Source organism: Cervus canadensis, chromosome 21, assembly GCF_019320065.1.
Source record: "Cervus canadensis isolate Bull #8, Minnesota chromosome 21, ASM1932006v1, whole genome shotgun sequence".
Classification (NCBI taxonomy): domain Eukaryota; kingdom Metazoa; phylum Chordata; class Mammalia; order Artiodactyla; family Cervidae; genus Cervus; species Cervus canadensis.
In genome coordinates this window covers 3,563,412-3,587,907 of record NC_057406.1, presented here as the reverse complement: position 1 = coordinate 3,587,907, position 24,496 = coordinate 3,563,412, and the positions used below count along the sequence as shown (strand labels likewise).

The 24,496-nt window shown below is 59.9% G+C and overlaps 1 protein-coding gene across 1 annotated transcript in view; it reads left to right on the top strand.

Annotated features, from left to right (window-relative positions):
- The first annotated feature begins 5,104 nt into the window (after positions 1-5,104).
- The window catches only part of LOC122423879, a 30,550-nt gene continuing 11,158 nt past the window's right edge, over positions 5,105-24,496 (top strand). Inside the window, exons 1-4 of the mRNA XM_043441337.1 lie at positions 5,105-5,330; positions 5,397-5,720; positions 18,329-18,508; positions 23,347-23,465. Coding sequence (XP_043297272.1) covers positions 5,105-5,330; positions 5,397-5,720; positions 18,329-18,508; positions 23,347-23,465 — 849 coding nt within the window. The remainder of the gene's footprint in view (positions 5,331-5,396; positions 5,721-18,328; positions 18,509-23,346; positions 23,466-24,496) is intronic.

Below are 24,496 nucleotides of genomic sequence, written 5' to 3'. Positions count from 1 at the left end.
CTGCCTGGTTTTTCTCACTGGGTTTAGGGGGAAGAATGTGCTAAGCAGGGGACAGGGTCTCATGGACCGCAGCGGGCTGGCGGGAGGGTGGCCCTGGCGCTCTTGTTTTTTGTTTACAACCAGGGCCAGGTGTCCCCTGGACTGCACTGAGTCTTTGCCATGCCCCACCTCTGGCCACTTGAGGCCCCCCGATTCTGGCCTGGGGGGTCTCCAGGGTGCGGCTGGGGCTGGCTGCTCAGTACGGGCAGTGGTGGTGACTAGCCCCCGCCCACAGTCAAGTCTCCCCTGCCCCCTAAACAGGTACAGACGGCATCTTGCTCTGCTCAGCGGGACCAGCGGGGAGCTTTGCCACGGGGGGATGTTCGGGTCCCTGGAGTTTGCACCCAGCTGTGGCCGATGCCGTGAACGGGTCTCACTTGCTCCCATCTTCATCCCGGTGTGGACGAGGCCTGACGGGAAGGCGGCTGGTGGGTCCCAGGGAGGGGCTCAAGGGCTCTGCCCACCCTGACGGGCTCTCTGCCTGGGTGGGTGGGTGTTCCCTGGTGTCCAGGGTGACCAATGTGTGCCCTTGGTGAGGGACAGCGCTCGGGGAAGGCAGGCAGCCCCACGGACTGGGCAAGGAAACATCTTAAAACCATCATGCCTGGCTGTTCTCAGGCTGGGAGGGCGTTTCTGCGTGTTTAGGGAGCGCAGAGCTACCCCTGCAGTAATCCTGCCAAATGCCGGTTTCCTAGCTCACGGCCAGGCCGCTCCAATCCAGCCCCCTGCCCCTGGCTCGCCGTGGGATCCTGGACAAGTCCTGTCCCCTCCCGGGACTGCAGCCCACACTCTCGAGCAGGAATAAGAGCCCGGACCTCAGAGGGTCCTCGGGAAGGTTCAGACGAGGTTATTTCCACAAACCCCAGTTGGGGGCACGTGACAGGGACGCCATAAATGGCTGTCGTTGTAATTGTTTTCGTTGTAAATGGTAATCGCCATTTTTATTGCTAGTTGTTATCATATTTTTGAGCTTCTAAGAAACAGGGAAGCTAGTTTTGGTTTCGTTGGAAAGGACACCTGGGCGTTCACGACACACCACCTCTCCCCCAGCCCTGCCCAGGTGGCAGTGAAAGTGAACCTTGGTGTTTTCAAGGTAGACGACCAGGCGCTTCCAAGCCAGCGCTCTCCTTGTCGTGGGGACTTGGCTTAGGCATGTGCTCACGGAGGAGGTGCCCCGTCCTAAGCACGTTTTAGGAGTGGAACCGCCTCAAGGATGGCACTCACCTGGGAGCCGACCTCGGGGGCTGACCAGGGAGAGACAAGGGCAAGAGGTCCTGACCCAGGCATCCAGAGTGCCCACACCAGCCGCTGGCATCCTTGCCTGCAGTTCAGGTTGGCAGTTTGATGGGGCTTCATCACTCTTGACAGGCTAATTGTTCTTTGACCCCATACGAACGTGCCTTTACCAAGATGCTTGCTTTAAGAGAGCTTTCTCTCTTAGCTGATCATCCGGGAAGACCCAGCAAGATTGCCCTTTCTGGAAACATCTTGTCGGAACAAGAAAGAACCCCAGATGGCATCGGCCCTGCTTGCTGATGTTACGGAGCCGAGGAGAGAGAAAAAGCAACAATTGTCTCCGAGCAAAGACAATGGACCTTTTATATGAAATATTTATTTTCAGGGCCGACCGGTGTCCCGGTGGCTCGGCATCGCAGGCCCTGAGAACTCAGAGACGAGATGTACAGAAAAGGGAAAAAAAAAAAAAAAGAGAGAGTCCCCTGACCTGTGATTCTTGGGGAATTTCAGTGGGAATGTCTGGCTTTCTTTATTGAGTGGAGTTTAAACTTTCACAAGTTTATTTTCTCTCCCTCTGTGATTTCTTCTGAATGGCCGCTTGCAGGGGCATGTTGGCACACAGCGGAAAGGTAGCCAGGTTTTGGACTGTGGGCTGGACGGAGCCTTGCTGGGGCCAAGCCTGGCTGGCTGTTGTCTGCTGTGGGGGGGTGGGACGCAGGACGGAAGTGGACTGGAGGAAGAAGCGTCCTCACGGGGGTGGGGTGAAAGGAAAGCCCCCGGGAGCCAGTCTTGGACAGTATTTGTGATTCTCTGGCGTCCCTTACTCCTCCCCAAATCGCGTTGTCCGATGAACTTGGAATCTGCCAGCAGCTTATCAGAGAGTCTGGCCTGAGTTGGCGAAGCCACACATGGGCCCTCAACACCCTCCCCGGCTGGACGGGCCTGGCCCAGGGTTCCTGCTGGATGGACGTTCTCTGAGCTAAGCGAAGGAGCAGGCTTTTACTCGGAGGCCTGCTCTCAAGCCATCCCCCACTTCCCTGCCTTGAGGCTTAAGTGGGGCCCACGTTGTTGACCCTGGTTCCTGATCAAGGTCTAGCTTCGTTGCAGCTAGGAGGGCGCCCTGGGACGCGAGGCCCGGACCCCAGGCTCACGTTAGGGACCCCGGGAGGAATGGATCAGGCTGGGGCTTGTGACGGGAGCATTGAGGCGCCAGTCTTGCTGGTGTCGGGCGTGGGGGATGTTGGCAGGCCGTGGTGGGCCATCGGCCGAGACCCCTACTGGCTGAAAGGGTCCTCGGTCTGGTGGGTGGAGGGCACGAGAGGGAGTGGCCCCCATCAGGGTAAGCAGTGGGGTTTCCTCTTTATCCAAAAGACTGTTGGCAAATTATATTATCTGGCTTCAAAAATGAGGTTTGTTTTTTTTTTAAAAAAACCAAAACTTGCTGTTGCATCTTTCTTAAAAAAAAAATCCTGGAACCTCTTAACTGGGGTCTATTTCACCTTCTGCATTAACCCCCTCCCTCCAAAAAAAAAAAATATAATGAAGAGAGCTCTCTTGGGGCGGGGGGTGGGGGCGAGGGCACCTATAACAGGCTCCGAGCCCGTGCTTGGAGTTGATAAAATTAAAATGGAAAAGACTGAAACCCCTTCTCATGAGGCAGGACAACCCGAAAACACAGTTTATTTACTTCTTTTTTTTTTGGAGAGGAGTTTTGCAAGTAAAAGGCTGCAAAGTCTTCCTGTGAAATTTTGGAATTTTGTTGTTTCAAGACTCTGGATTCAGAAGTCTTGCCTTTAGGGACGGCTCAGAAATCCTGTGGATGGGTAAATCGGCTGGCCTGGCCCACTGTTGTGCATCAGTGGCTAAGAGGTTTTCTGAGCAGAGATGTGGCCAGCAGAGGCGATGGTTATTATCGCTAAATGAGCCTGGTAGTTCTGGTTAGAAAATGTGTGCATGGGACTTACAGAGCAAAGCCCAAATTTTCTTTCTCTGTTTTTGGAGTAATAGAATTTCCCCTTAAGATGGGGGCTGGGGGCGCGGGAAGCATGTTGTCTCTGCTGCCTCCGTTTTGTAATGCTGGGGCTAGGTTTTTCGGTGAATCACCCTTCTTTTAATTCTAGGATTTGAGATGGTTAGGAAGTTTAGCTGATATATTACCTGCTGATTTGGGGCTCTTAAATCTAGATTTGCCTTTCATGTGTTTAAAAGCGATATTTACATTCAAATCAGCCTTTCATAATTACATTTTAAATTATAATGAAATGATGGAGCCGGGGCTTCAGTCTTCCACATGTTTTAACTGTAAGAGATGCTCTGGCGGGCTGCATATCACGTCACAGCCCTGGGCTCCACGCAGGCGTGAGCAGGCATCGGACATGCAGGTGTTGGCCTGCAGGGTCCACATGTGTCCTGAACATGTCAGAGGGCGTGCATGTCACCTGCCAGGCCCTCCCCACGCTCCTGGGAGAAGGACCTGTGGATAATTCTGACCCCAGCATGGCAGCGATGTTGCCAAACCTTGTGGTATTGGGCTCCCTCCCGGAAGGGCCTGGTTCGGGCCTGGCTGCTCTCTTGGGTCTCGAGTCCCACGCGGACCCGCAGACCTTGGTCTCCTGGGTGGCCAGCTGGGCACGTCTGGGGTGCTGTGTGTGCCAGGTGGGGGAGGGGCACCCTGACCCAGGTTCTGCCTCCTCTCCCTTGTTGGGGCACCGCCCCCCCGCCCCCGATCGCCTACAGTTTTCCGTGGCTTCCCCCACGGAGCATGGGGGACTCTCTCCTCCTGGGCCCAGGCTGTTGGCAGCCGTGCCACGCGGTTCCTGGAATGGAATTCCCGGCGTTCCTGGTCAGGCGCGTGGCATTGGAATCCTACCTGCTTTGTCTCTGGCATCAGCTGGTGAGCTAGTCACGTGGCCGTGTGCGTGAGCCCGGAGCCCGAGGACCGGCGGACTCCTCCCGCCGCTTCCTTCTCCCTCGCTCCCCCGCTTGTGCCTGTGTTCCGGCACGGTCTCTGTGCAGCCGTTAAGCAGTGTTGAACCAAAACACACTCCAGGCAGCCAGGGTGCAGCAGGAGCTCCGTCCACGGAAAGGCCTGGAAGCCGGGGAAGCTGCCCCGGGGGCCCCAGAGCAAACTCCGGCCGCGGCGGCCCAGCCTTGGTCCCCTCACGCCGTCCCTTCTGCCCCCAGAGCTGGCTCTGCTTGCCTGGGGACCCTGCCCACATGCACAGCCTGGTGTCCCATTGCCACCAGGGGACAGCCCGGTGGTCATCGCCTCAGTTCCGGGCCACAGAAAGGTCCAAACGAGAGGCCTGGGCGGACCGGCCGGCCACGCGGCACGGCCCGGTGCCCGCAGAAGAGGCCCGCCGGGTCTGATAAATCTCCAGGTGGAAGCGCCCCTGTTAGAGCCTCAGGCCCACTGACCCGGCACGGGTGGCCGTTCCTCTTAGTGCTGGATTTGCCCGGGTGAGACCGGTGGGTTTGTGACGGTCTGGGTGGGGTGTGGTGATGGGCCCTCATCGAGGCCAGGCTGAGCATTCCTCACTGTGTCATCACGGCAGCCCAGAGTGGCCGGGGTCCACCAGGTACCGATGGGGAAACTGAGGCTGAGTGAGGTGGCGTGGCCGCTAGGACGCAGGGCTGGGTTCGGGTCTGTGGCGCGGCTCTCAGCCTGGACGGCGCGGCCTCTGGGGGCATCGGCTAGAGGGGGCTTGCTCTGGGGGGCCCCCGGAGAGCCTGGCCGGGGTGCTGGCTGCCCCTACCCCCGGCCGGGCCCAGGGCGGGAACAATGCGGCCTCTATCCCCCGAGCTGGCCAGCCAGGCGGCCGCCCGCAACATGGCGCCCGGGGCCGCGCCGCCTGTCCACGGGGAGGGCTGGCGCCTGGACCAGCCCGGCCCCCCGCGTCCTCCCCGGGCCGGCTACGGAGTGGCCAGACGCTGCGGCTGCCTCCGCCCTCTCCCGCTGGGCCGGCCCCCGGTGGTGGGTTTGGGGGTCCGGCCCACCCGCCTCTGCCACGTCTGCCACCCTCCCAGCACCCACGAGCATCTTTCAAAAATTCCCGGTGGGCGGGGCCGAGCCGCAGCGGCCGCCTCTGGCCCCCCCTCCCCAGCAGCTAGTGCCAGATGAGAGCAGGAGACAAAAGTAGCATTTTCCTCGTCCTCCTGGGCTGGCAGCGGGGCCTCCCCAGCGCCCCTTGGCTCCCGGCGGCCCTGCCTCCGGGTTGCCGAGGCGGCCGAGGCCCCGGCCACGCTGGCCGGGACCGAGGGGACCGGTGGACAGTGGCGGCCGCAGACGAGGCGCCCGAGGGCCCGTCGCCCAGAGGGCTGGCACCGGGGGCTGGCCCCCCGGCCTGCGGGCCCGGCCCTCCTCTGCCTGCCGCGGTGCCTGGCCGGGGCGACGCCGCCGCTTTCACTGCCTTGCTTTGGAGCAGCTCTGCGTCCTCCTGCGCCCGGTAAGTCTCCCTCCTCTTCAGTGCTCTCCGCGCTGGAGGCAAGCCGAGGGCTCTGCCATCTTGTGCCTCTTACGTTTGCCTCTCTCTAATTGGTTACCCGAAATTCAAAATTCTATTTCAGATCCCCACCCCCCCAACCCCACCATCTTCAGTGAAGTAAGCCCTTCCAAAAACTGCAGGGAAGAGACAGAAGCCAAACCCATTTATTTTTAAGATCCAAAGCTACAGGGTGTTCGAAATCACAATAAAAACGAATGTTTGTTATTTCACAGTAGCTGCATGTTCAATTATAATTTGAGTGAATGTTTCAGGAGGTATTAATAGGCACGGCCTTACTCTTCCATGCTCAGTTGTACCGGTTTTATTTTTATTTTTTTGGAGGGGGGAGATCTCATTATTGTTGTGATTATTGTTTTAATTTTCGGCCAGACCAGGAGTGGCAAAGGGAAAAAACACCAGAAACATCCACGGTCTCCCCAGCCAACTCCTCGGCAGGCAGGGCCAGGCGGGCACACGGGAGGCTGGATTCTGCCTTGAGAAACAGAGGCCCTTTCATTTTGTCCAGTGTCTTTAATGCTGCCATATCCACAGTTTAGCGATCCAGTTTCTTTCTCCCTTTTATTTTATTTTATTTTTGGGGAGGGCAAGAAAAGGAAGCTGTTTTCAGCTCTCAGCTTAGTGTGGGCAGATTTTTTTAGGTTGTTTTGGGCTTTGTTTTTTAAGTACTTCTTTAAGCCAGGGGTTCCAGCTAACATTGCTATGCCGGCTCCTATCCAGCCTGCCCGTGGACGGCTCGTGGGGTGCACGTGGGCCCACCCGCCCGCTCGCCCCTCTGGGGCCCTGAGTGGCCCCAGGACCTGCCTGTGCCCCGACCCCGCCCTGGCTGCCGACTGGCAGAGCTGTGACTGAGACATCCTGACCATCCGGGCTCTGAGCCCTGTCCACTGGGGTGGGGAGTGAGTCCTGGGAGACCGCTGAGCTCCCGGGCCACACTGCTCCTGCCCTCCGGGAGCTGGGTCCCGTGGCCGTCCGAGTCTCTCTGTTGGGCCCGGAACCTTTTCATTTAGAAGGTGGGCTTTGCCGAGTTCAGCTCTGAGCTCGCCTCCACCCTCTGGCAGGCTGACAAAAGCGCCCGCTGACACAGCCTGGTTTCCCCACGTTGGAGGGGCAGCAGCCAGGGTCTTGATTTATGGAAAATGGAAAATCAGGCCCTGAAAGTTCTAAATTGAGACCGAGAGGAAAATTCCCACGTGAATGCGTTTTTGTTTTCCTGGTTCCGAGGCGTGGGGGTCCTGTTTGTGCAGGCCTGAGCAGCCGGCCGGAGCAGACACCACCAAATGCTGGAACGGAGCTCGGCACACGCGAGAAGTGTCTGCGGCTGCTTTTGTTCTGAGATCCGACAGCAGTCGCTCCTGGAGGATTTGGGGCTGCAGAGACAGGCGCATGGAGCAGAGATAATTAAAACATTTTCATGATTGTGACAGCCACATTCTGCTGCTGCAAGCTGGAAGATCATTCCACCCAAATATTTAGCAAGCACCAAATAAAACACTGGTGACAAAATAAAAGTAATAGGAAAAAAACAGTGTAACAAATTCTAGAGGCAAAAGAGTCCACAGTACAGAGAGGTTGGTTGGAGGGGTATGGAGAGGAAGGTTGATCATTTTTAAAGAATTTATACTTTTAATAGCTGCCCACTCCTCATTTTTTAAAAATTTTGCATGATAAAATGATAATTTTCTTGTGATTAACGTAGATGAGTAGGCCTTTAATTCTAAATCCTGGAGTGATAGTCAAATTTCCTGAGCGTTAATTCATCTTCTTTTTGGACAAGGTAGCGCAAGTAGCATAAAATCAATTAATTTTCATAAATGAGCATTTTCATTCTAAATTAGTATTTTCCACCGAGATTATGTTCACCTAATGGTTTTAATGTACATGAATAACACATTTTCCAGCCTACACCTTGTATACTTGGGATAGTAATATGTGATCAATTATCATCTTCATTTTTTAATTTGGGTAATACTGTACCTCTCCCAAATCAGTAAATTTCCACAGAATCTTTTTTTTTTAATTGTTTTAATCAGGCAAAAATATCAGCATTCTCCATGGCACCCAGTACTTCTCAGCAGTATTTTTTTTTTTTAACAAAGTACCACACATAGCAGTTTTCACATCATCCCTTCTATATAAATTCCACTATAGACTGAAATTATACATTCTCACAGCACAGATGGGCTGGTCTGTCATTATGACTGCCGGGTCCTTGTTGGAACACACAGCATATTTCAATTGTGGAGTCGACAATTTCGAAGAACTGAGGTCAAAATAAACAAGTTGCCTTTGTACATCAAAGCAGTCTTATTAAATGATCTTCTGATCCCCTGAAACATTTGGTAGCAGAACAACCGTCACCTTATTAAAATTTAATTTAAAATTTGGACTTCATCTGCACCTTTTTAAGACTCCAAATACCCTATGTCAAAGGACCTCAGACGTTTTAATTAATTACCAGTTCTTATCTTTTTTTGCATCATCAACAGCCTAACAGTAATTTATATTAAAAATTATGGGGTTTGGGACTTTTGATTTTACTATCTTTATAATTTCTGTAGGAAAGAAATCTTTCACTGTTCTATGTAGACATTCATAAAAATTATTTTGAGAAGCTTCTGAAAAACCAGATGATAAATATTTCACGTGGTCTAAGGATACATCTAAATCCAAGCTAAAAAAAATTCAACAGGTAAGCTACAAAGAGTAGCTATAAACTTAAAAAAAATTATCTCACCAAGATAAAGTGCAGAATTTATTGGTCCATATCAACACACGTGAGGGCAGAGTGGTTTTACAGCCACGATAATTTGCAAATGATGATAACTGTTTATTTTGTGAATTTGCTCGCATTATGATGTAATCGGTTCTGAAGGCTCTGTTTTCCCAGCTCCTCCTTATCTTTGAATGTTCGCTTCTGCACGTCTGAACTCTGGATTCAGGCTCTGCGGCCTCGGAGGCTCTTCCTGGCCGAGAGCAGCTCGCCCAAGTGCGTGCCATGCTCGGTGAGATCCAGTGCTCCCTGTGCCGTGTCCCGAATGCTCCCGACACCGTTCCATTTGTCAGCAGAAGCGCTTTGTTGTGGCTTGTTTGTTTGAAGGAACCTACCTGTTGGCGGAGATGTGGGGGAATAATAGGAAAAGTGAGATGCTGATGAAATTTGCCGGGGTGGGTTGTGAGCTGCTTTCTGCAGCAGCTGTGCTCTCGTTTTTGCTTTTTTTTTTTTTAACCACTTTCTCCTTTCCCATGTCGGTCTTCGCAGAGGGCATCAGAACTGGGTTTAGTATCAGCCGCCGTGAATGTGGCGCTGGTCTGGGGCTCTCAAAGAGGAGGCGCAACAAGGAGTCCCGACAGACGGTCAGAGCCTCAGAGGGGTGGTGTCAGAGCACGGACAGTGGTGGTGGGCATGGTCGCCATGATGATGCTCCGCCGCGTGCTCCACGCCAGCCTCATTCCCGTCTGGAGGAGGAGGGTGGCGGAGAGCGTGAGCTCTGGAACTCATGGCCAGGGTTCATGCTGAGTCCTTGTGATTTGCTGGCTGTGCTGCTCAAGGTCAAGGGCGAGTTATTTCTCCTTTGTGGCCTCAGTTTCCTCATCTGTAAAATGGGGGCAGTAAGTGTCCCGGCCTCACAGTAATACAGATAGAGCACTTGGCTCAACACTTTTCACGGAGAGCACGCCATACGTTCTGTTCCTCCTTGGTTTGTTTCTGAGTTTCAGAAGTGCCTGCATGGTGGGGTCGCCAGCGCCGTTTCTGCAGGGGATGAGCCTCAGCGGTTCAGCCGGATGATGCGGGTTGTGGTGGATGTGAGCACAGGCCTGCAGGCCTCCAAAGCCTGTGTGCCTGCTGAGTTGAGTGAAGGTGTGGACAGTGTCTGCGTGCTGGCCCCCCGTGGCTCTCACGGTCCCTCGGCCTCCATGCACATGCCTCGGTGGTACCGTAACGTGGGCATACACACGGGGGCCCAGGTCTGTGGGCCACCCCAGAAGATGCCTGGCTGGGCGTTCCACTGCCCACTGGGTGGGCTGTTCTCCCGGTGCTGGGTGGACAGGCCCCGGGTGCCGGGCACTAGTGAGGGAAGGAAGGCTCGTGGCTTGGCTGGCTGCGCTCTGGGCCCCTGTCAGGCCCCCACAGTCTCCTCGGAGCAGCAGGCCCAAGGCCGGACGCCGGCCATTTGCAGACCCGGAGGACTGGCATTGGGCCTTCGGCCCAGAGAGGAAATGGCGGCGGGGCAGGCCCAGGACGGGGCCCGGGAAGGCCGCCGAGGGCGGGAGCGGCCGGGGGGCCCAGCGGGCGCACATCCTCCAGCCGGCGCCTTCCTCCGGGAAGCGGGTGGCAGGGCTGGCCTGCGGTGCAGGTCTGCGTGTGTGCGCGTGTGTGTGCCTGTGCATGCGTGTGTTCCCGTGTGCACACGCACCTGCGTGCTGGGCTCGGGGCCCTGAGCGCACACCCAGGAGCTCAGATGAACCATTTCCCCACCAGGAACACAGCGGGGACTGAGGGGCAGGATCTGATGAGATGGTGTGCACCCCCAGCCCGCCTTCGAGCAGACAAGGCCTCGATAAGAACGGTTCTCACTGCCAGGCCTCGGTTCTCTCATCTCTGATGTGGGGGAGACAGCGTCGGCCTGGGAGAGTGGTCAGAGGCAGCGAGTAGGGGTCTTGCCTGGAAGCCGGCGGCCAGCCTGCTTCATCCCATGCTGCGGCCTTGCGGGAAGAGCATGGGGCCTGGCTACTTGGGGAGCCACCTGCCCCTCTCAGCCTCAGTTTCCCCACCCGGAGGCAGGGGGTAGGTCCTACCCACAGGCTCCCTGGAGGCGGGCCGTGTCACCTGCAGGTTTGGGGGAGTCCCTGGAGGAGGTTCGCCGGGGGCTTGAAGGGAGCTGGGAGCGGGGGCACTCGGGGGGTCTGGCCGCTGCAGCGCACACAGGAACCTCTGGCCCAGTTTCCTGGGCGCTGGCCCTGCCGGGGATTCCTGCGGTGGGTGTGCCCGCGCTTTCCGGCTGCCGTGGGTGGAGGGATCCCAGAGGCGGGCGGCCAGTTCCCGCCACTCCTGCCCGCCCCAGCCTCCCGGGCGTGCTGCTCCCTTGAACTCCGGGCCCGCCATGCTGGGTCCAGGCCAGCAGCGCCCCCGACGTGGTGGCTGTGGAGGGTGCTCGGTGGTGTGAGCAGGGTGCCCTCAGCCGGCGCCTTTGTCACTGGGAACTTACGCAATCGTAAGTCGCCCCGCGCCAGCACGTGGGAGACTCTCGGCCCCGATGGGGGGACGGGTGCGTGGGCCTCGAGGGTCTACGCTGCGGTCCTGGTGCTCCTGCCCAGCCTGTGACCAGTGCCCAGGGGAGGCCCAGCGAAGCAGCCTCCGGGTAGTGGCTCCCGGGCCTGGCCGCCTGGCACGCCGCCGTGACCCACCGCCTCAGGCGCGTCCAGCTGCCGGGGAGGGTGAGCGAGGCAGGCTGGGGCAGGACCCGTGGGTGGGGGGAACTCGGGAGTCAGAGATCCTCTGCCTTGAGGGTCGGGGTCCGCCCTTGTCTCCCCCATATGGGAGGCCAGTGCGTGTCTGAGTTTGCAAATAAGAGTGAGCTCCCTAGGGTTGGGGGAAGCTGACCTTCATGGACCTACTAAGTGCCAGGCCCAAGGTCAAGTCCTTGTTTCTTTTTTTTTAATTTTCTGTATTTTTTTGGCTACTCCGCCCAGCTTGCGGGATCTTAGTTCCCCAACCAGGGATTGAACGCATGTCCCCCGCCGTGGGGTGCGGAGTCCTAACCACTGGACCACCAGGGAACTCCCTAGGGCCGAGTTCTTTAATCCACTTCTTTTAAACATCTATTTTTAAATTTAATCTGTTCGATTTCATCTTGTTTCAACATCCAGTCAGAGCCAGCAGGAGCTAGTGCTGTTCTGGTGCCAGGATAGGGCACAGACAGGATGCCACCCTCCCTGCCCGCGTGGAAGGTGGGTGTTAACGGTTCTCTATCTGGGAGAACTCGAGGCTCACCGAGGCCGAGGAACTTGCCCAGAGTCACACAGCTAGCAGGCGCCAGAGCCTGCCCTCAAACCCGGGTCCCTGACTGCAGGACCCGGCGTCTCCCCTGGCCGGCTGGGGACAGCCAGGCAGGGTCCCTCTCGGGGATGCCGACCTCGAGGGGCTGTCCCCGGATGCCGGTCACCACGAGGTCCTGTCCTCTGGCCTGCCCCAAGGGAGAGTCAGGGTTTGCCTCCGTCTTTCCCTTCCTGGGGACCATATGGCGGTGGTGGTTCTGGGAGCCCCGGGCCTGTCTCTACCTGAGTTGCCGTTTCTCTGAGCTCTCAGGCCCGCTGGTTAGACTGACGCCGCCCCTGAGCACCCTGCTGAATGAGGCTCCAGGCCTCTGTGTCGTTCGCTGGCCCAGCGTGGACGACGCGCAGCGTGTCAGCGAGGGGTGGGAGGGAGGGGGCCTTGGCTACCCTTCATCTCGGTGTCCCCCCGGCCCAGAGTGGGAAGGAGTGAGGCTGCAGGCCGAGGTGATTGAGGCTTTAACACTCGGACAACCGCGAGTCAAACCTTTGGGAGATGCCCTGAAATCCCCAAACAGGCAAGACTGTTTTGCAGGCTCCAACATTCTCAAGACAGTCCTTTCTGCTCTGTGCCAAAGCCAGACCCTTCCATCATACCGGGAGCCTGTGGTGTAGACCAGGAGCCCAGGGTTTTTCTCCGTGGGGCTTGTTGCAGGCACCACTGGATGTCTGAGGGACCCTGAGTCTCTCCCCTGGAGACGCGCCCACCTGATCTTGGGGTTCCCAGATCGGTCAGTAACAGGGCGTCACTGGCACGGCTGGGGCCTGCATGCCCCACAGTCTGCCCCGGTCCCGATTTGCAGGGCTCCTGCCGGCGAGGGCAGGACAGGGGTGGGGGGGAGGCGCCTAGTGCAGGGGTGGGGGGGTGAGCTCATGGAAACCATCTCTCTGCAAGCGAACGGGGGCCCCGTCCGGTGTCCAAGACCCTGATACTCGGGCCCCATCCGTTGGCCGCCTCTCTAGTGCTCTGCCAGTGACCCCGCGGCTTCCTTGTGTCCCCGGGCAGCTCCGCACCCACTCGAGTCTCCAGGGCACCTCGCAGGGCCGTCAGGGGGCCAGCTCGGAGCGCAGGAAGGGACCGGTGGCGGCACTGTCCAGGGACCAGTGGGGCAGACCTTGTGGAGCACCCTCTCACTGGCCGGAGGGCTACAACCATGACTTGGTCGGGGGGAGGGGGGCGTCTGTCCCCAGAGCTCGTGTCTCAGCAAACACGGGCGCCTTCTGCGAGGCCACGGGCTGAGATGGTGCAGGAGCAGGCTGGGCCCAGCCAGGCGGGCAGCAGAAACTCAGGCTGGAGTGGCCAGTGCGAGCGCCCTGGGGCGGGGGGAATCTGGGTGGCCTCCTGGAGGTGGCAGACCCACGGTTCTGGGCGTGTGCGCGAGTCCGGCCGGGCCTGCCACGTCCCAGGGCCCTGCCGCCCGGCGCCGCCCCTCCCGCCGCCCCGCGCCAGCCCTGCACAGGCCACATCTGCTGCAGTGAGCCTGCCAGGACTCCACCTCCCAGCTCCGTCCCCATGGAAACCGCGGGGAGGGGGTCCTGCCGCCTTTGGCCCTCGGACTGGTTTCCATTAGAGCCAGCCTGCTTTCCTTGAGGCTTGCCCCCGAAGGTCGGGGCTCCCCCTCACCCCGACAGGGGCTTCTTCCCGCATTTACCGAGTGCTGGCCTCTCCTGTGCCAGGAGGCCTGGTGGTCCGGGCCTGCCCATCCTGACGGGCATCCCTCTGTGGGGTGAGTGCCTGGAGCCCTGCCCAGGGCCGCGGCGGCTCTCGTTCTAACAGGCTCAGACCCCGCCTCCTCTCCCACCGAGCCAGCAGCTGCCTGGGCTCAGACGCTGGACCTAAGTCGGGGACCCCGGGTTCCCACTCCAGCTGTGCCAGGGAGTCACCGGGGGACCTCGAAGGGGCCCCTTCCCCTCACTGGGCTTCAGTTTACCCCTCTGTGAAATGACAGGGTTGACCTGTCCCTCCAGTTCCTTGCGATGCCAGAAAGGAAAGAGAATGAGAAGATGAAGCTGCCGCAGGCCAGAGTTTCTGGAGTCTGTTCTGGGATTTTTGTTTGTTTTCAAAGAGGGACTTTTTTATTTATTTTTTTTTTAAAAAGGAATGGGCCATGGAATTTGACCGGAGATCAAATTTGAGAGGCCGAGAGCCAGCCGGAGCCCACAGACCCGTGATAGGGAGGCTCAGCTGGGCTGCGGGCGGCCAGGGGCCTGTGCAGCTGTGCCCGCTAGGCTCCTCCTGGCATGTGCCGGGTGCCCGGCGGCCTGGCTGTGAACGCAGTGAGCAGAGGCATGCACCGTGCCCCCGATGGAATCCAGAGGGCTCTGGAAGACTACCCGAGAGGTTTCCGGAGGTTAGAAGTGTGGGCAGAAAATGCGATCCAGCTTTACAAAGAAACCCAGCTGGCTTTTCTTCCAGGGAGCCCAGTGAGGGGCCCTGGGGAGTGGCGATGCTCGGGTACCTGTGATGAGCTCGCCCAGGGCTGCTCCGTGGCTGCTGCCCCAGGCCCTGCCCGGCGCCCTGGTGGCGGCCCTGGCCTCCTCACCTCCTCCTCTCACAGGAGACGATGGGTGACGTCTCGGGGACATTTCTGCCCACCCTGCCCAGTGGGTGCTTTGGCTCCTCCCATGAGACCCCTCAGCACCCACTTGCTGCTTCTGACCTGTCACAGGTACCTCGGGGGCTGGCCCCTGCTTGCTCCCTCTCACTGCTCTCCAGGGGACACTTTTCAGCTCATGATGGGGAGCAAAGCCTTGGGGGCGGCGGGGAGCAGTTTCCGGGTGGTCTGGGCAGACTGCTTTGCTCCCTGGGCCTCTGTGTCCTCATCTGTAAAACGGACAGATTTTCAATAGGTTTCCCGTATTTTTTTCTACATTTGGTTTTTTTTTTTAAATCCCCCTTCTCTACTTCTCAAGGATAGTGTTAAAAAAATTAATACATATTTAAGTTACTTAGGGGTCGGGCTTCCCTGCTGGCTCAGCGGTAAAGAATCCGCCTGCAATGCGGGAGACACAGGTTCAATCCCTGGGTCAGAAAGATCCCCTGGCAAAGGGAATGGCAACCCAAGTATTCTTGCCTGGAGAATTCCGTGGACAGAGGAGCTTGGCGGGCTGTGGTCTATAGGGTCACAGAGTCGGACCCGACTGAGTGAGCATACACAACACCCACCTTCGGTGAGACTTGGGGTCAAGGCTGGATATGCGCAGGAGTTGGCATCAGAACAGCACCCACCCCATGCCGTCAAGAACGAGCAGGCTTGCATGTCCCCAGCTGTTACAGACCCACGGAGGGGCTGCCCATCCCCCGGCGCGGCTCCAGGGAGAGTGGGGACAGCCTGACCTTCCTCAAGGTCACCTGGAACCTGCCACTGGTTGTTCCTGGGTTGCCAGTGCGCTGGTGTTTCCGCTTCGTCGTCTGAGCTGAGGGACCGTGGAACCCCCTGCCCGAGGCGGCCTGGGTTTGCTGTCAGATTGTGGTGGTGGGAGAGGCAGCCCCTGGGCCCCAGGGACACGGTCACTGCAGCTTAAAGGGTAGGGGGAAGCGCCTTCGGTTTTCTGTCCAGGGTGGGGATGGAGCTTCAGTTTGAGCAAAGATGGCACCCCAGCAGCCCCTGCCTCTTGGCACCCGAGCCCGCCCTCGCCAGTAAAGTAGGCCGAGGGCGTGAGCTTGCAGGAGCAGCCTGCTGCATGTGCTGAGGTTGATTTAGACACACAGGGAGCCGGGGATGATGGAGGAAATGAAGGAAATTTCCCCAGGGAAGTGGGAGGAAAAGAAAGAGGAGCCTAAGTGCCCAGATAATTATAAAGCCTGGCGCAGTGGTTCACGGCGGGCAGCGGGCTCCCCTGGCTGGCCGCACTGCCGCCTCCCGTCTCCGTGCCCCCGAGCCCGGAGACCCCCAGACGCCGCCCAGCACCTGTGCTAGGAGCCCCTCTGCATGCCAGGCCCTGACGTTGGTTATCGGGGCGACCTCATGGAACCCCGACGTGCCACCAGCCGGAGAACTGAGGTCTGGAGGCTGAGCCCCCACTGCAGAGCTAAATGGTGGTGCCCGAGCCAGACCAGCTGGTGCCCTAGACCTGAGAGACGACCCTCTGCCCACAGCTGCATTCGGGGCCTGGGGGGCGGCCGTTCGGAAAGGTGACCAGTCAGAGTGGGGGTGGCCCCCGGGAGGGGGACAGCCAAGACCACAGTCGGGCAGAAGAAAGAAGGTGCGCTTCCCGGCGGGGATCTGGGTCTGCTCTGTAACCAGACGGGAGACGCCGGGCTGCCTGGACAGGGCGCGGTGTTGGGCCTGACCTTGGGTGGCTTCCATGGGGACTTTCCTCTGTGGTGACCACACCTGTCTCCTCTCCCTCCTAAAATTCCTGGGGGATGTCCCTGCAGCTGCTGCTCTGTCCCGTCATCCTCGACTCCCCTTCCCACCACACCCGGACTGCCCTTCCAGCACTGCTGGCGTCCAGCGTTTCCCGGACACCCTCCTCCCCCCCGCCAGATGGCGTCCATTGTCTTGCCCACCCAGGAGCAGGCCATCGCAGCACGGGCCTCTGCCCTGTTGCCCATTCTGCAGGCTTGCCTCCAGCTCCTGGCTGCAGTCCAGTGTCCCGTTCGTGGGACTCAAGAGGCCCTCAGCAACCTGTCCTGCCCCCTCCATGGCGCCATCCCCCACCTCTCCAGACTGCGGTGCAGAATCGCCTCCTCCTGGAAGCCCTCCCTGCTGTCTACACGCCCACTGCCCACAGACTGCTTGCCCTGGGAGACTGGGCGCTTCAGGAAGGACGGGCCGAAATCACCAGCCTGGCACAGGGCAGGCTCTTGGGGAACGTTTCATGAATGGACGAAATGGAATCCGGAGACTAAAACAGAAGAAGAGAAGGCCGAGTGCCGACTCCCCAGGCTCTGCACCAGGCACAAGCCAGCAGCTCGCCGCGGCGGCCAGGACTCCAGGCTCCCGGAGAAACGGGGAGAGTGTTTCTTTCTTTTTCTGCCTCCACCAGACACCTTGCCTTTTAGGACGAATCCGGAACCGTGGAGCCACACCTCGTCACAAATGGTGCACTGGGGCCCGAGGCACCGCCCCAGAGCGCGGACAGCGGGGAACGCCAGGCTGCGGGAGGACCACGTGGCCTCCGAGGGTCCTAGCCGAGAAGACCGGCGAGTCCGGCTGCCTGCGGGCGCCGTGGGGCCCGTTCCTCGCCCATCCCTGGGCGTGAGAGGCGGAATCCGTCAGTCCGTCTGGTGTCACGGACGGGGGGCCGTCCGCATGTTCTGTTTAAGTGAGATATTTCTGACTCATGGATCTCCTACCCGCTCCTGCCCCCACATTGTCACAGCTCCCAGGGGTCCCCTCCAGGGGGTGATGAGAAGGTGCAGGGACCCTCTGGCCTTCCGTCTCCCTGCAGCGGCTGGTTCCTGCCAGGTCAGCCCTGGGCTTGCCGCCCCTCGGCGGGGACGTGCCGCAGCCCGTCGTTACCACTGTTCACCTCCACGGGCTGTGGTGAACGCGGGTGTCAGCGCCCAGCACCCTTCTGGGGCATATTTGTCCAGCCGTGCAGAGTCCATTCAGGCCACTTGAAGGTGTGCCTTGGGGGGGCTTCCCTGGTACTCCCGTGCAGGAGGTGTGGGTTTGATCCCTGTCAGGGAACTAGATTCCCACGTGCTGCACAGCTCAGCCAAATAAACACTTTACGAAACAAAATACATCTTAAAAAAGGAAATGAAAAATAAAAGCGCGCCGTGGGGAGATCCCACTTCAAGGGGTCTCCCCGGGGGAGCAGGGGAAGGTTTGTGCACAAAGATGAGAGGTATTCATCCTCACTGACGCCTCTTACAAAGCTGAGAAACGGGCCCGGCCGTCCTTCTGGGCTTGGCTGTGTGGGTTGGGCAGCTGTGACGAGGTCACGGGTGGCAGGCTGAGGCCTGTCAGGAGGACACGCCAGGGTTTATGGCCACATGCATGTGCCTCCAGAAGGGCTGCGGGTCCTCGGGGCTGGGCAGAGGCCTGCCGTGTGCTGGGTTCACAGAGGATGCAGAATGTTCGCTGCCTCTTTTGCCTTTGTTTGCCAAAATCATGTTCTGTGAGCATCTATTCCTTTGGTAACTGAAGAAAACATTCTTTTAAATTATGATTAACCACCAGAGTGAAACTGACCCGTGGAAATTCTCCCTTTGTGTTCTCCCCTGAAGGAAAACGTTCCCTGGGCACCGGTGGTCACAGTGGGGGCAGCACTGTCGTCCCGGCGCCTTCAGAAGCAGCCTCCCCCCTGTCTCAGGCTGTCCATTTAAAGGGAGCGGAGGTGACTTGCCGGGAGGGGATGCTCTGACATGGGGTGCCCCCCCAACCCCGCCAAGGTGGCGGGACCGTGGCTCCAATCAGAGCCCATCTGACGTCTGGACGTGTGTTCACGGTGTTCTGAGTCAGAAGCCTGGAAGGAATCTCTAGGATGTGCAGGACTGTATTTTGCTGTCTCGCTAGAACCCAGCTCTTACTCTGCTGTTGCAGGCGCTGTCCTCGGCTGCGGTAAACCCCACCCAAGATGCGAGCCTGGTGGAGGCCGGCTTCCCCAGACCAACTTGGTGACGAGCCTGCTGTCGCCGGCGGCCTGCGGTGTGGACCCACTGTGTGTGCCTGCCAAACTCTTGGGAATTCCACATTCGTTTGCTCAGACGTCAGCTTTGGACGGTAGGTGTAAATGGCTGCTTCTGAAGGTACAGAAAGGAGGCCTCGAGAGGCCAGGTTTCACAGCCCAGAAGGCTCTCTGTGGCCCTGATTGGCTCTGGAGCCTCGGCTTCTCCCTGGGGCTGGCACCTCTGCCCCCAGATGCTGTGTCTTAGCAGCTCGCGCTCACCGGCACCCTGTCCACACTGCCTGCCCTGGGAGCCGTCAGCCCCCCGAGGCCCTCCGGGAGCTGTCTCGGCCACAGTGGGGCGGCAGAGTGGGGCACACACCCCTGGTCTGTGCATCTGGGAGCCCCCCGGGGGGGCGGTGCTGGAGGACGTGGCCCATAGGCTCGCCTGCTGACCTCCGACCCCTCCCGGCCTGTCTCAGGCCCCTCCGAGGGCTTGAGTCCTGGTGCAGCCCCACCCAGGGTGCTCACGGCACCTCTGCCCACGGTTCGTTAGCACTTGGCGTTTCCAGGAAGGAGTTTCTCCCACACGTGACCTCTGAGAGGGGCCGGGTCGGACGCTGAAGGCTCATGTGCAGAGGCAAGGCTGAGCCCCCGGGGGCGCTGCGTGCCGTGGGTCTGGGCCCTCACTTTGGCCGACAGGGGAGTTCCTGCTGGCGGCTCGGAGCCTCCCGCCCTGGGGCCTGCCCACAGCTGGGTCCACTCAGGCCCAGGCCTGAGCCCTGGTGGGTCGGCCAGCTGTCTGACGAGAGGCCGCAGGCACCAGAGTGGCCGTCTGTGGCCTGGAAATCACACGGAGGGTCAGCAGTGGGCGCTGCCGTCCCCCAAGCCCCACGGTGGGCGGGCACACAGTGTGCCTGATCTCCCGGGTGAGTCCTAGGTGGGGAGCACCGCATCGCTGCCCCTTTGTCACAGATGAGGAGGTGGAGGCCCGGAGAGATGAAGGGGCCTGGCCAGGCTGACAAGCACAGAGCTGAGATGGAACCCCGTGGCCCCTGGCCCCCTGTGGCTGGACGCCGCAGTGTGCCAGTATCCAGGGGTGCTCGGGGGCTGGGGCAGGGCGGGGCGGGGTGGGGTGAGCCTCCCGGCATCCCGCTGGGCCTGGTGCTGGTGCCAGCAGGCTCCGCCAGCCTCTGTGGGCCAGGAGCTTCCGGGGACAAAACTGCCTGTGGACAGAGGACCTGCTCCCCGAGCGACCCCTCCACGGGGCAGGGACTCTGAGCTCTGGGGACGCTGTGGGATTCCAGGGCTGAGAGGGGGAGCCTGACTGTGAGGCTGCCTTGGGTTTGGGACTTTTCCTCCTGTCGTCCGTGATGTCACAGCCCTACAAGGGGGACAGGCTGTCCCATAGCATGCCTGGAGTCACACAGCGTGAGGAGGCAGGGGGTCTGACTGACTCTCCTGCCTTCCCAGTCCCCGCACAAAACAGGCGGCCTGTGTCCACAAGGGATCTCAGCTTGGGGTTCACTTGTGACCCTGAGACAGGCTGAGGCCCCCAGCCACCCTTCAAGCTCAGCATGTGGGCCGGCCCATCTGGAGAGGCTCAGGCCCTCCCCGGGGGCAGTCTGCACTCCCAGGACCACTTTAAAGGCTCCGAGGGCAGGTAACGTGCCATGGGCGTAAACCGGGAACACGCGGACGGGAGCAGCAGAGGGTGAGGACTGCAGCCCAAGGCCGTGGCGCTGCCCGCACCGCTGTGCAGAGCACCGGACTGGGGAGCCCAGCGGTCAGCCAGCCTGGTGGTTCCATGGGCGCTGCTGGGCGGGTGGGCGAAAGGATTCAGGGGTGCTGAGCGCCCAGAGGGAGGGCCTCCTGTAAACGCTGCTGTGAGGTCAGAAGGGGCGCCCTGGCTCTAGGACCATCCGGCGGGTGGCTGTCCCTGTGAGGTTTCTGGCCGTGGCTGCGTGCGGCTCCTGCGACGCTCAGCCATCCAGCCAGGGCCCCCAGGCCGTCCCCAGGCCTGCAGCGGGAGCTCCCTCACCCTCTGGAGGAAACGCCAGCCCCAGGTGTGCTGAGCGGGCCTACGGTGGCCGGCACCCACCTCTGGCTGGCTCTCCTCTGCTGAAGGCGGCCTGGAAGTCCAGCCTCTGATGCCAGCGTCCACAGAGGATGCTGACCTGGGCTGTTTGCAAAAAGGGGGGTCTCAGCTGCGGGGCCCGTGGGCATTCAGTGTGTGGCCCACGGTGGTGCCCTCTGGACGCTGGCCGGGTCGCACTCGCTGTCCAGAGAGAAGACTGGGTGCGTCGATGTCAGCTCCCCCGAGCTGGTGGAGGGTCCACGCTGTGGGCTGTCCTGTGGGGGCCCAGAGCTGCTGCCCCGTCGCTCTGGGGACAGCGTTCGAGCCCCCCAGCCTCAGGGCCACAGAGGAGGGGCCGTCAGATGGGAGTTACTCATCGGGCAGTGGGTTTCGTTCAGTCCATCCTGTGGGGGCGGGCGGGGAGGGCCGTCCCTTCTGGAGGCGGGCGTAGGTGCTCCCTGCTCCCATAAACAGGTCAGTGGGGACGCCCCTGCTGGTCCGGCGGCTCAGACTCTGTGCTCCCAGTGTGGGGGGCCGGGGTTTGATCCCTGGTCAGGGAACCAGACCCCACATGCTACAGCGAAGATGGCAGATCCCGCATGCCCCAACCCGGCCCAGCCACACACGCATTAAACCATCAGGACAGTGGTGGGCTTGAGGCCGGCGGCCTGTGCAGGCGGCAGCAGCCAGGCCTGGGCTGACCGCCCGGCCCCCTGCTTCTCTCGGAATCTGCTCGGGGCTCCGGGGCGCAGACTTCGTCGCCCCATCCGACAGTCAGGGAGACGGGAGCCATGAGAGGTCTGGGCAGTGAGCGAGTGGGAGGCAAGACAAGAACCAGTGCCCATGCCACTTGTAGGTCACAGGTGGTAGGCTCCCAGGGTCCCATCTCTATCTCCAGAGAAGGGGTGACCTCGGCACAGCCTCTGAGGCGTTGTAAGGCCTGGGCACATCCCGGGGAAGCCACCAGCAGGTCCCCTGTGGACCCTGAGGGCCTTAGGCGTCCCATGTGTGTCCCGCGAAAGTCAGAGGCCCTGCTGCAGAGGAGGGCGCTGAGCTGCCCCGTGCCCACACAGCCCTCACCTGTCCCCAGGGAGCACGGCCCGGCCTCAGTGACAGGGGCACCCCCGAGAGGACCACACGCCTGCGCCCGGGTGTGGGGAGGCCCCAGCGTGCTCCCGGGGACTGGGCGCCCCGACGCACAGTCGTCCCGGCCACAGCCTCCCACTGGGCCCGGGTCAGAGACGCCAGAGAGGAGAGCCCTGGGTGTCTGCCCCCAGCCTGGCCCGAAGCTCAAGGCCCAGCAGAATGCCCAGTCATGGCAGGTTGGACCTCCGTTTGGGTTTGGCTTTTCGTCGTCACAGAGGATGAGCCTTCCCTGGTCTGGGAGCGCCACATGCCTGCTTCGGCCCGAGCCCAGGCCGGGCAGGAGCAGAAGGCTGGGCCTGGGCTGCCGTCGGCTGAGGGCTGGCTTCCGGGCCTCTGCTCAGCCTCCTGGGCCTCGTCCCAGGGTGTTCCCGTACTGGCTCCTTCGGGAAGGACACAAAGTCACATCTGCACTTTCTATTCCCAGGGAGCAGGCACGGTTCTGAGGGTGGTGGTGCTCAGTCGTTAAGCCTCTCTGTGACCCCACAGACTGCAGCACGCCAGGCCTCCCTGTCCTTCACCATTTCCCGGAGCTTGCTCAAACTCATGTCCATTGAGTCAGAGATGCGATTCAACCATTTCATTCTCTGTCACCCTCTCCTCCTGCCCTCAGTCTTTCCCAGTATCAGAGTCTTTTCCAATAAATTGGCTCTTCGAATCAGGTGGCCAAAGTATTAGAGCTTCGGCGTCAGTCCTTCTGATGAATATTCAGTTGACTTCCTTAGGATTGACTGGTTTGATCTCCTTGCAGTCCAAGGGACTCTCAAGAGTCTTTTCCAGCACCACAGTTCAAAATCATCAATTCTTTGGCGGTCAGCTTTCTATATGGTCCAACTCTCACATCCACACATGACTACTGGAAAGACCACAGCTTTGACTATACAGACCTTTGTCGGCAGAGTGATCACTCTGCTTCTTAACATGCTGTCTAGCTTTGTCGTAGCTGTTTTTCCAAGGAGCAAGTGTCTTTTAATTTCATGGCTGCAGTCACCATCTGCAGTGATTTAGGAGCTCGAGAAAATAAATTCTGTGGGGGCATTTCCAGGCCTCCTGGGTGCTGGGCACCATGCTAAGTGTGAGGATCACACAGCTGCAAAGAGGTCGTCTCTACCAGGCTCAGGAGCTGGAGCCTGAGGGGGGACAGGTAGCAAGAGCCTCTGTGAGCTGATTTTGAGGGACCCCAGCCTGTTGCTAGAGCTGGCCCTATTGCTTCTGACCCAGGAGGCCCCCCTGGAGGAGGTGACTGAAAGGATGGGTAAGAATTGGGCCTCTGATGGCAGGAGAGCTGGCCCCAGGTGCTAGTTGGGTGCCAAGGCAGGGCCAGAGTGGAGAGGGCGGGGCTCCATGACGCGGCAAGCTTGCTCTGCTGGGAGCAGGCGCCTTGAGTCTTGCCAGCCCCCTTCCTCTGCAGACTCGGGAGGATGCGCGGCTGGGCTGCGAGGGAGCGGTGGGTGGGTTTGTTTTTGAGCGAGAGTCCAACGCCAGGGACGACAGTGGGGCGGTCAGATTGTCGGAAAAGATTCTTCTTTGCGGTCCTCCGCCTCTAAAGTCCCTGATGTCTGGTGCGGAGGCCCCTCCTTGGGCGTGTGTGGAGGGCTGGGCGATCTGCAGGAGCAGCATCGGGCGGGGTGGGGCAGATGAGGGCAGGGCAGAGGCCCGCTGAGCCCCTCTGTGCTTGGGCTGCGAGCCACCAGACCCGTGGGGCTGACTCCTCGCTCCTTTTGTTTCTCGTAGAACATGGCTGGTCCGAGAGCACCTCCAGGAAACCGGATGCCTGTCGTGGCCTTCGGAAGACGCTCCAGGGACGTGTAGCAGTCTCTGCCCCGTGTCTGGGTGGCAGGGCAGCCCAGGAGGTGAGCAGCCTGACCGGGAGGGGAACATGGACCGGTCTCGGGAGACCCCAGCGCCAGCCCTTCCTTGCAGGCCCCAACCTGCAGCCAGCTGGGCCCAGACTGCCCAGGGGTGCCCGCCTCACCACCAGGAACTGGTGAGTAGAGTGGCTGACTGCTGTCTGCTGTGGTGCCGCCAAGCCCCGCACCTGCCGTGTGGCACAGACGTGGCGCTGGTCAGAATCCTCAAAGCAGGCAGAATCGGGGGGCTGCCTGCCCCCTCCCCCACCGGAGTTGTTGGTGCAGAGATTCCCCTGAGACCACCCAGCGCTGTCAGTGCCTGCAGCCCCCAGACCACCTCCCACAAGCTGTCCAGCCCGACAGGCTTCTCTGGAGCCCTGAGTCTCGGTTTACCCTTCCGTAAGACTTGGGCAGGAACACCTCCTAGCAGAGTTTGGGAGTGCTATCCCAGTGCACCCTCGACTTCAGCAAGGAGCCTGTGGGTGGAACCCGGTCTCTGCAGGGGTTTATGATCCACTGAAGGGCTTCCCAGGTGGCTCAGACGGTAAAGAGTCTGCCTGCAACACAAGAGACCCGGGTTTGATCCCTGAGTTGGGAATATCCCCTGGAGGGCATGACAACCGACTCCAGGATTCTCGCCTAGAGAATTCCATGGACAGAGGAGCCTGGTGGGCTACAGTCCATGGGGTCGCAGAGTCAGACATGACTGAGCGACTAATACTTCCACTTTTTCATGAACCACTGAAAGAACTCCCCAGCCAGGCGCCCTGCTGGCCCCGTCTCCCTTTGCCAGAGCAAGTGGAAAGCCTGAGGCAAGGCAGAGCCGCCACTGCCCCATGCAGAAAGGGGACTTGGCAGTAGCCTCCAGGTGGCTCGGGGCTTTGTCAGCAGCACCTCTGAGGCAGCCAGGAGGGATTCAGTGGCCCAGGAACCCAGGTCTGCTGTGGTAACTGAACACGGGCTTCGGGTCAGTGTCACAGGCTTGGGAAGGGCATGGAGGCGGCCCTCCGAGTAAGGACTCTGCTGGAGGTGCT